This window comes from Corvus brachyrhynchos, unplaced genomic scaffold (genome assembly GCF_000691975.1).
Source record: "Corvus brachyrhynchos isolate BGI_N302 unplaced genomic scaffold, ASM69197v1 scaffold346, whole genome shotgun sequence".
Lineage (NCBI taxonomy): Eukaryota > Metazoa > Chordata > Aves > Passeriformes > Corvidae > Corvus > Corvus brachyrhynchos.
Window position 1 is genome coordinate 2,297,529 of NW_008238644.1, and position 11,187 is coordinate 2,308,715.

An 11,187-nucleotide genomic window follows, 5' to 3' on the forward strand; every position below is an offset into this window, starting at 1 on the left:
GCCGCTGCTCCGCTCCCCCTTCTCCCTGTGCTCCCGATAAGCGGCCTCCTTGACCCCTTCAGCCATCCCTTCCTCTCATCCTTGTCTCCTCTGTGCATTCCCTCTCCCTCTTGTCCTTCTGTCCTGCGGTCTTTCCTGCTCTGCCCTCCCTTCCAGGTCCCTCGGCACATCGTCCCCTCGTGTCTCCTTCCAGCCCGGTTCTCCTCCCTCCAGCTGGCTTCTGCTTTTCTCTACTTTTCGTTCTGGCTCCCTCCTGCCAACTCAGTGGCTTCCCACAGCAGGAAATGAAAGGGACAAGTTGGGAAATGGGGGTAATGGGAAGATGGGATGTGTGTGTGTGTGTGTGTGCGCGCAAAGTATTGATTATTGAGTGATTTGTTAAAAAAAAGGGGAAAAAAGGTACCTTATAACTCAGAGGAAATGCTGTGGCTCGAGTTCTTCTGCGTAAAAAATGGCAGCTCAGCTGGCCTGACTATATGCAAAGGGTTCTTATCAGTGCAGGAATAAGAGAAAATTACATAATGTTTTAGGGAAAAAAAATAGTTCTCAGGTTTCAATAGTGTCAGGCTGGTGAATTGTGACTTTGTTTTGCCCTGCAAGTCAGTGTATGGTTATTCCTGGGGATGGGGCTGTGTGCTTGTGCATGCTTCTTCCATGTCTGTGTGCTTCCACTGGTCACCCAGAGCTGATGTTGTTCTGTGGACAGTTGTATTTCTGCAGTCAGTTTACCACCTACTTATTTAAACTAGGTATCAGAAGTGACAGAAACAATATGTGTGCGTGCCTGTGTAGCCCTTGAGTGAATATCTTTATCAGAGTGATGTATCTGTATGTGTTGATGCTTTAGATGCATATACTGAGCATTGGCATTACTTTTTGTGTCAGCATCTCCATCCTTTCTGTATTGTGCTATCCCAGCCCAGATGTTTGGGCATGCATAACATCAGCATTTGTGTTTAATATCCCTGAAATGCACAGCAACATATGAGCAGTGCAGGATTGAGGAGAGTAAATATGCATAAAATTGGAATCTCCTTTGGTTATTTTGCTTTGTTAGTTATGCATGCTTGGCATGTACAAGAGATAGAAATACATTTGACAGACCTGAGAGTTATTTGTGTTTGTCTACAGAAATTTACATTCCGTGTTTGAAATCATCCTAGCTCCTGTGCATTTGTTTGGTTGTTAAAGTCTTCCATGTTATTTTGAATTCAGTTCTTGTAGTTTATCTATAATCCTTGGCAGGTACAGTAGCTCAGTGGTATACAATTTTTAACCCAAATGATGTTTTGGAACAATGTCAACTGAAAAACATTTTCCTTTTTTCTTTCCTTCTTTCTTCTTCAGATTCTTTATCTTTGTTCAGGAGCCTAAGGTTGCTTGCTGATCATAAGAAGATGATTCTGTGGCTCTTTCTGGTTCTGTCATCTCCAGTTTCTTCTACAACTGCAGATGCTGATATATCTGTGGAAATTTGCAATGTTTGCTCCTGTGTGTCAGTTGAGAATGTCCTCTATGTCAACTGTGAGAAGGTTGCAGTCTACAGACCAAATCAGCTTAAACCACCATGGTCTAATTTTTACCACCTCAACTTTCAAAACAACCTGCTAATTATTCTGTATCCAAATTCCTTTCTTAATTTTACACATGCAGTGTCCTTGCAACTGGGTAATAATAAGTTACAGAACATTGAGGGAGGGGCCTTTATGGGTCTTAGTGCATTAAAGCAGTTGCACTTGAACAACAACGAATTAAAGATTCTCCGGGCTGACACCTTCCTTGGCATAGAGAACTTGGAGTATCTCCAAGCTGACTACAATTTAATCAAGTTTATTGAACGGGGAGCCTTCAATAAGCTTCACAAGCTGAAAGTCCTGATACTTAATGACAATCTGATTTCATTCCTTCCCGATAATATTTTTCGATTTGCTTCTCTAACCCATCTGGATATACGGGGGAATCGAATACAGAAGCTTCCATACATTGGAGTTCTGGAGCACATCGGGCGAATAGTTGAACTGCAGCTGGAAGACAACCCCTGGAATTGTACTTGTGATTTGTTGCCTTTGAAAGCGTGGCTGGAGAACATGCCCTATAACATCTACATTGGAGAGGCTATCTGTGAAACACCCAGTGACTTGTATGGAAGGCTGCTGAAAGAAACCAATAAGCAGGAGCTGTGCTCCATGGGGACAGGGAGTGATTTTGACGTGCGCATCCTGCCTCCCTCACAGCTGGAGCCCGGTTACAGCACACCCAACGGCCACACCACTCAAACATCAGTGCACAGATTAGTCACAAAGCCGCCAAAAACTACAAATCCTTCGAAGATCTCGGGGATAGTAGCAGGCAAAGCTCTGTCTAATCGCAATCTCAGTCAGATCGTATCTTACCAGACCAGGGTGCCTCCTCTAACTCCTTGTCCAGTCCTTTGTGTTTGCAAAACTCATCCTTCAGACTTGGGATTAAGTGTAAATTGCCAGGAAAGAAATATAGAATCAATGGCTGAACTAGTACCAAAACCTTTAAATGCCAAGAAACTGCATGTAAATGGCAACTATATTAAGGATGTGGATACTACAGATTTCGCTGAGTTTGAGGGGCTGGATTTGCTCCATTTAGGCAGCAATCGGATTTCAGTGATCAAAGGAGATGTTTTCCGCAACCTTACAAATTTACGGAGATTGTATCTCAATGGCAATCAGATAGAGCGTCTGAGCCCAGAAATGTTTGCTGGCCTCCACAACTTGCAGTATCTGTATTTGGAATACAATGTTATCAAAGAAATCCTAGCAGGCACCTTTGACTTAATGCCAAATTTGCAGTTGCTCTACCTGAACAACAATCTTCTGCGAAGCTTGCCAGCATATATTTTTGCTGGTGCACCACTTGCTAGACTGAATCTGAGGAACAATCACTTCATGTATTTACCTGTAAGTGGTGTTCTTGATCAGCTAAAATCTCTTACACAAATAGATTTGGAAGGTAATCCATGGGACTGCACTTGTGATTTAGTTGCTTTAAAACTGTGGCTTGAAAAGCTAAATGACGGTATTGTGGTGAAGGAATTGAGATGTGAAACACCTGTGCAGTTTGCTAACATAGAACTTAAGTCTCTGAAAAATGAGATTCTCTGCCCTAAACTTTTAAACAAGCCATCTGCTCTGTTCACTAGTCCTATGCCTGCTGTTATTTTTACAACACCACCGGGACCAGTCCGGAGTCCTCCTGGTGGCCCAGTTCCATTGTCCATCCTAATCTTAAGCATATTGGTTGTGCTGATTTTAACAGTGTTTGTTGCTTTTTGTCTTCTTGTTTTTGTGCTTCGGCGCAACAAAAAACCAACTGTAAAGCATGAAGGGATTGGAAACCAAGAGTGCAGTTCTATGCAACTGCAGCTTAGAAAGCATGATCACAAGTCAAACAAAAAAGATGGACTGGGTGCAGAGGCCTTCATTCCTCAAACCATTGAGCAGATGAGCAAAAGTCATACCTGTGGCTTGAAAGAGTCTGAAACAGGCTTCACGTTTGCTGACCCACCAGGGCAAAAAGTCATTCTGAGAAATATGAATGACAAGGAGAAAGATTTATTGCATGTGGATACCAGAAAAAGACTTAGCACAATCGATGAACTGGATGAGTTATTCCCTGGAAGGGATTCCAATGTATTTATTCAAAATTTTCTTGAAAGTAAAAAAGAATACAACAGCATAGGGGTCAGTGGCTTTGAAATACGTTACCCAGAGAAACTGCAAGACAAAAAAAACAAGAAATCTCTAATAGGTGGTAATCATAGTAAAATTGTAGTAGAACAAAGGAAAAGTGAATATTTTGAACTAAAAGCTAAACTTCAAGGTTCACCTGACTACCTACAAGTCCTTGAAGAACAAACAGCTTTGAATAAAATATAGGTCATACAATCTTATTGCCTACAGAGGACATTTATTTAATGATGAAAGTGCCTTTTGTTGACTTTTAACTTCCAAATACTATATTATATTGATAGGCATAGAGGCAGGTGTATCCAAGGGTGTCTGATTAACTGTAGCTGCATATGATTTGTCAAGTAGAGGAGAATTTCCTTAATGGGTTTTACTCCATAAAGCTCATGCCCTGTGGAATCCTGTAGGGATACTGCAAACTCTATTGCCAAAGGGATGCTTTATACACGTTACACTGAATTTAACCTCAAGAGGCATATATGTTTTGTATCTAAAATGCAAACCATCGTCTCCTTGTGATTTGTTAGAACAAACACAAGAAACCTGGTACTGATATTTGTACTTCAGCTGGGTCCTTCATCCTGCACGTGGATTTAAGTTGGTGGAACTGGAGTAATCCTTTGATTTGTGGTGTTCTAATGGCACTGTTTAAAGCTTATCTGGAAAGTAACGAGCATGCAAAGAGAGAACATTCAATAGTATGTGTAAATTGGTTACATTTATGGGCTGCATCTTGAAACCACTGGAATTATAATGTTAAATTGTGCAAATATTTGTTAAAAATATACCATGCATTACATACCTATGAAATAAATCTGACCACCTGAAGCATACATGTCTATACAGAAAATTAAAAAAAAAAGAAAAGAAAGAAAATAGCTCAACCTGACTTCTGCAGTATTCGTGACATCTGAAGAAAATATTTGATATTTATGCAGAATCTGTTCTAAGACTCATCTCCAATTAAAACTAGAGTTCCTTCTCAGTTACGTGAAACTCTTGCAACCCCAAAAGGTTGTCCAAAATTGTCAAAGTGCTTACTGTGTGAGCGTAGCAGAAATTATTTTTGTAATATAATTCATATTTATGAAATACTTTGTATACTACATAGGAAAAAAAAAATATGTACTCCTTAATATGTATTTAATATGCCTGACTTGTTTTCCTGATCACAATGCATTAATCATTCAGTATAAATAAAACCAGAACAATATACCAAACAGCAACCGGGGATGTAATGTATAGCATCATCCAGAATTAAGTGATCAGATATAATAATAATAATAATAAAATTGTTCTGTACTATTCTTGTGAGATTAGCATATTATCTTATTTCAGATTTGTTACCAATGGTGCATTTTAAAATAGATCCATTAGTTTTTTAGTATTGTGTCTCAGGCAATTATTTGCCATGAGTTTTCTTGCTTTTCTGGTCTCTACAGCTTAATCTAAATACTTTCCACTACAAGTATTTACAGGAATTCATGCTAAGGGGAATATTTTTATTGTATATGCAGAAGTTTTCTGTTCTTATTATCACTCTGGCTGCTGTTAGTCAGCAAAACCTGATCAGAACAGTGAACAATATGGCAAATCCTGTCTAAAACCACAGTGCAAAATGGATATAGTGGACTCAGTTCAAAGGACTGTGTAGCTCATAACTTGAGAGTAAAAGCTTGCCTTTGTGAAAGCTGGATCTGAATAGCCAGGAAAAAAAAGGTAAGAGAATGGAAAATCCCCATTGTATCTCACTGATAGATGGTACTTTGACATGAAAATGGAAATATATTGGTAAAGCATCCTACAGCAAATCTATATGATGAGATTAACAAAATTTCTTTGACTTGATGAGCTTTAGATAAGACCCTCTTATCTCCTTTGCTTTCAGAACCTTTATCCCTCCCTACCTTTTATAATCAATACATAAATCAATTAAGGTAGTAGGATATAAACATGAATGTTTTTCATGAATTCAAAGCTAGCAAAAATTAGAGCAAGACTCAATAATAATACTGTGGAGAAGGCTGTGTCAGCTGTTTCCAATATAAACCTCTAATTTCAGGGCTTTATGACACTGAGTTGAAATTTTTATTCTGAAGTGATACTTGGCAAACAGCCTGCAGTATATTTTTATCAAAAAAGGCAAAAGCACTGCTTCCTTATTTGAGAGAAAGCAAACAAAACGTTTCTCTACTTTCAGACATTTGTTTCTGCTCTTGTGGCTTAGAAAGAAGGTGGTTTTATTATTTTTCTCCATACTTCAAAGTATGTCCATGACTTCAGATAATAAAATTATGGGAGATAAATTAATGGCTGAGTTTCTTTCAAAAAGCTGCAGCTATCCATGCACAATAATTAACTCAATTCAGAATGTGATAGGGATTTTCAGGGCATAGATACTGCATACACATGCAGTTCTGGCATAAAAAGGTCCTGGTTGACCAATGATGCAGTACATGGCTAAGGTTTGGATGAGAACTTGTGTTTATTGTCTGTGGATTAAGGAGTGTCCATGAGGCACTGACCAGGTGGACTCTGCTGGCTCCTTCAGTAGGCTAAGGATGACAGGGTCTGCTCTGCACGGTGCTGTGTGGCCTCGAGGATGTGTCCAAGTTCCCTGGGATTTGCCAAAGCAGAAGGTGTCTGACACAGTGCGTTGTCACTGTCATGTCCTGTATGATCATCCTGAGAGGAATGTGTTTAAAATATTAAAAATAGCAAATAAGGAAATACTTCTAACTGATGGTAAAACTGATGTGCTTATGACTTGTGTTGTCCTGAGTCAAAAGAACAATGATAAGTGATCATACCTTCCTCAGCTAAAAAAATGAGGGGTTTTTGTTTTATTTTGTGTTGTGAGGTTTTCTGGGGATGTTCTTTCTGGGTTTTTGTTTTTTTTTTCCTTTGTTTGAAGGGGTTTTTTGTTTTTGGAGTGATATCTCCTATTTGCTGATCAAAAGAAGAACTGAACCATTATGCTGTACCATTACACTGGGTCAGAGCTTCCTGATCACTGAGGCCGCAATCCCAGTAAGGCATTTCAGCTCAACCTAACTCATGTGCAGAGGTACTAATCATGAGGTAATAATTAGATACCTGCCCAAGAGTGGGGCTTAGATAGAGTTTTGTCATTGACTTCAAAACAAGCCAGCTCAGAACCATTGTATATAATCCATAGAGCCCAGTGACTCTTCTGGGGTTATGCAGTTGAGTGTAAGTTCACCAGCATCAGTAAAGGTTGCACAATCTGGACCTTCCTGTAGAAATTGTTCCTAAGTGTTTTACAATGTATGGTGCAATATGTAGGCATAATAGTGTGAGTGAAGAATGCAGAAGCTGGCAAAACACTCTTTTTCTGTGAAATTGTTACTTTGAATGGCAACCTTAGTGTCAGTTTATTTTCTCCATGTTTTGAAACAGTGTATGTGTCTGCACAGCAGTTTTAGTGTGCTGTCCATTCAAATCTCTGGTCAGTCTTTCTGAGAAGGTGACTCTTGGGTGTGGCTTAACAGGTCTGTCTGTTCATTATATTGGTTTGAGTGGCCATGCTTGTAAAATGGCTCTTAAGACCCATAGACATAAACTAAATCAGTGAAGGTGTTAACATAATCTGTTGTCTCCACTGTATTATAAAGAAGTTTCCATTTTTAAATGAAATCAATAAAGTGTAATCATTTCCTGGAAAAAGAAAAAAAATTGTGCAATTTTATCAGAAAGCAAGTACCACGGTGCAAGAACACAAGAACAGGTGATTTATGTTTTGCATTTAGTGTTCAAGATTGACAATGATGCAGCAATCTAGTATAAATATCTTTTTTAGATGCTTTTTTTTTTTTTAAAGCCATAATGATGATATAAATTATAAAGGCATGGCCTTGTGAATAATGTTAACAAATGTTTCAGAATCAAGAAAAAACATCCAGAACTTGATGGTGGTATAATATCTATAATATCTTTTGCATGATTTGTATGTTGATATTGTATGAAATGAGCACAGTGAGACTTTTTTTTTTGGTTGCATCCAAAGAGTTAGGAAGGAAATATATCAAGAATGTATTTATAATCACTCTATTTTGAAATAAAGAAAACAAAATGTATTGGCTTTACCCTGTTTCGATCATTACTATTTTAGGTTAGCTTATAATTAAGACGATTACTTATGACATCCAGTCCAATGTAAAACACAGAAACCTATTGTTTATTAATTTTGTTTGCCTTCATCAATATCAAAATACTAGTCAGTGTTGACTTCAAAATTTGTATGAAATATTAATAAAATTGTTTGGTACTATTGTATTTCTGAAACTAGACTTTGTTAAGTGCCTGTGATATTCTCTTTCTGATTATTTGTATATGGATGAGAGAGAATCTGTAAAGAAGTTATGCAGTAATGTTTTCTAACCACCTCAACAATTTGTTGTATTTTAGAAAGTTTTTCTTATCTTCTGTTGTCCAACAAAATATTCCTTTCCCCTGTTATGCAAATAATCCCTCCAAAGTCAGTGAATATTTTCCATTACTACCACAAGCAGAATTTAGTTTTCAGTTGTATTCTCAGTTCTTCAACCCAGAAGTGCTTAGAGGAACAATTACATAATGTTAGGGACATTTGCTTTGATTCTGCTCTCTTCTTATTAGTCATTTTCAATAACAATTTTTTCAGAGGAAAGAAAAGCTAATTTGTCCTTAGCAGAAGCAAAAATACCAATCCATCTACCATTTCATTTGGCTAGGTTAGTTTTATAACTGAAAGTTGAAAAAACATCTTTAGGTAGTTTAACTTCCAAATTTATATCTTGTAGTTAAAATGGTTTACAAAGCCTCATAAAAATCTTCATGACAAGGGAGAAGAGCGGAAACAGAATTACATTTAGATTAAACATCCCCTGTTGTGCAGAGTTTAACATGCATTATAATGGCAGTGAATGAGAATCAGAATGGGATATGGAGTGGAAAATCGGGAGTTTATACAGATTTTTTTCACTTCCAGTTGAAGTGTAACATTAGGAAAAAACCCACAGCATTAGTTGAGAAAGGCCTACATATAATATTCCATATAATTTCTTTCTAAAGAAAAGCTCAAGAACCGAGAATTAATTATTCATGTTCTGATAATAAGTGTGCACTGCTTTCCTGAATGCAGAGGAACTTGAGAGTTTTCTGGTAATATGTTTTGTAATTATTAGTCTTTATTTCCAATTTCAATTCACTCATCCTTATGTATTATGATTGATGCTGTGTTGGAAAACAAAAATAGGAATATTATTGCTCAGGGACAAACTCTTCTCAGAAATTTACCAATGTAAATCCAGACTGACTGAACAGACTTCAGTGGAGTCTTACCCTAGTGAACAAAAAAAGCAGAAAATACTAGATCTATCCACCACTGAAATAAAAATAAGAAATTTTTGACTTGAAATGTAACATAATCTTGCTTTATACTCTGTTGATTTGTGTGGTAAAGCTGTTATTATTTTCAAATGACTGTAGGGAGAGCACAGACTAAGTGCAGTCCTGTGTCTGTTTGGTGTCAGTGGACCTCTACAATGATTCAAGAGCTGTGGGCATCCCAGGGCTGTGTTATGGGTATAAAATATATACATTTGCTGGTTTATACAGAGACTTGGGATAGATCTCACATAAAATACACATGCTTTCTTAACAATACAATTTACTTTCTCCCTATAATGGAGCAAAGTTTTGCTGCTCTTGTTTTTCATTAAGTAGGGAGTTTATTTCATATGTCTTTGTTTTACTGCTCATTTTATTTGTATTTTCTAGCAATACTTGGGAAAATTCATTTACTGTCTGAAAGCAGTACATTGCAACAGTCTGTTATTTTTAAAATACCTGTCACTGGTAACAGACAGATACTGAGTTATATTGAATTTCCATTCCCTAAATAATAATTCCATAAATAATTCCTCAAAAGCACAAATAAAGATCAGATAAGAAAAAAAGTCCTATTGTTACTAAATCTGATTTTTTTCTATGTGTGTATGTGAAGGCTTAACACAGTGTAGTAGGACTCTGATGGATAACAAGAGGTACCTGATTTATCTTTGGTCCTTGTTCAACCAGAAAATAGAACGTGGTATCTAAATGGGTTGGTCATCATTTTGTAAAGGTAGAGTAACAAAGAATATTCCTAAGTTTCCCTCATCCACGAGGATTTCATTTCTTGATTTAATTTAATGTAATTTCCTGGAAATGTGTGCACTATGACCTTCCAGAGCATCCTCCCACACCATGCTCTCACTTCACCTTCAGTGAGCCAGTCCTTTTCAGCTGAAGGTTTTTCTAGGCTTGGATTGATGGCAGTTTTTGAAGAGGCAGAAGAGTGGGATTTGTCAGTTCCTAAAAACCAGCTAAAAAAGACAAACTAAGAGCCTGTCCTGGATGGTTTTTGTCACGTCAGATGGTGTACAATCCAAAACAGAGAAATGTAGGAAACAGTTTAAGCTTCTGTTGGGAAGCTTTGTGCTGGGCTTTTGAAACTGGACAATCGTGGCTTTCCATGAGTGTAAGTTGTGCAGGGTAAAGTAAATGTGATTCAGTCAATTGAGTTCTGACAGACTGTGGCTAAATCCTGCAGACATCTGCCCCCACTGACGTGAGCTAGGCTTTGGTGTCACTGTTCACTGAAAAGCCTTGGACCAATTACTCCGGTTAAAGCAGATGTGATACAGATTTCTCAGAGAGGCTTTTAACTGGGATGTGGATACACTTGTGTGCGCCCTGGGGACTGTTTGGGTGTGGGGGTCAGTCTGTACCCAGTGTTTGGTGAGCAGTGCCTTTGGTAGAGGCTCTCTTCCTGTGCTACATTGGTGCTCACATCTGAATATGAGACATTGTACAAAAAGCACATCTCAATGAGCAGAGTCACAAAGGGCAGCATGTTTTGACAGATTTTGAGCTCTTCACTGCAAGAAACTGCAGGAAAGGATGTACCATACAGCAGATTTTCCTGCTCCCTGGCAGGATTTCATAGACCCTGTGAATCCTTCTCAGCAGGGTATTCTTCTTGTCTATACACTGCAAATAAGGCTCCAGGTCACCAGTCTCGTGTATGTGCAGTCTGTGTTTGCTTATACCCAGAAATAGTTTTGTGGAGAAGGGTAGGAAAATAACTTCCCTTTTTTTTATTTTTTATTTTTTCTGAAAAGCGAAATGGGCTGAATTTGAATTTTTCCAGACTGAAAAAGAAAAATACAGATATTTTAAAGAATGGTCACATTGTTCGTTAATATCTGTACTATGAAAGTATTTTACTAAGAGAGAGAGGAAGAAAGCAGTTGGGTTTATATTTTTAGCATGCAACTTTTCAAGTTCCATTCTTGGCTTAGAATATGCCCCTGGGGTGCCAAGGGACTTCACATGTGCAGCTCAGGGCACAATTTAGTTGCAAAGATTCATCCTCAATGTCTTTCTGCCTTTTGTGTGGTAGAAATGAAGTGCAAGGTTT

General features: G+C 37.9%; 1 protein-coding gene across 1 annotated transcript; it reads left to right on the forward strand.

Moving 5' to 3' along the window:
• Positions 1–6: 6 nt before the first annotated feature.
• SLITRK4 (SLIT and NTRK like family member 4) lies at positions 7–8,030 on the forward strand. The gene has a single exon (XM_008636161.2). It carries the CDS (start codon positions 1,398–1,400, stop codon positions 3,909–3,911), a length of 2,514 nt encoding a protein of 837 aa, XP_008634383.1. The 5' UTR covers positions 7–1,397; the 3' UTR covers positions 3,912–8,030.
• The last annotated feature ends 3,157 nt before the right edge of the window (positions 8,031–11,187 follow it).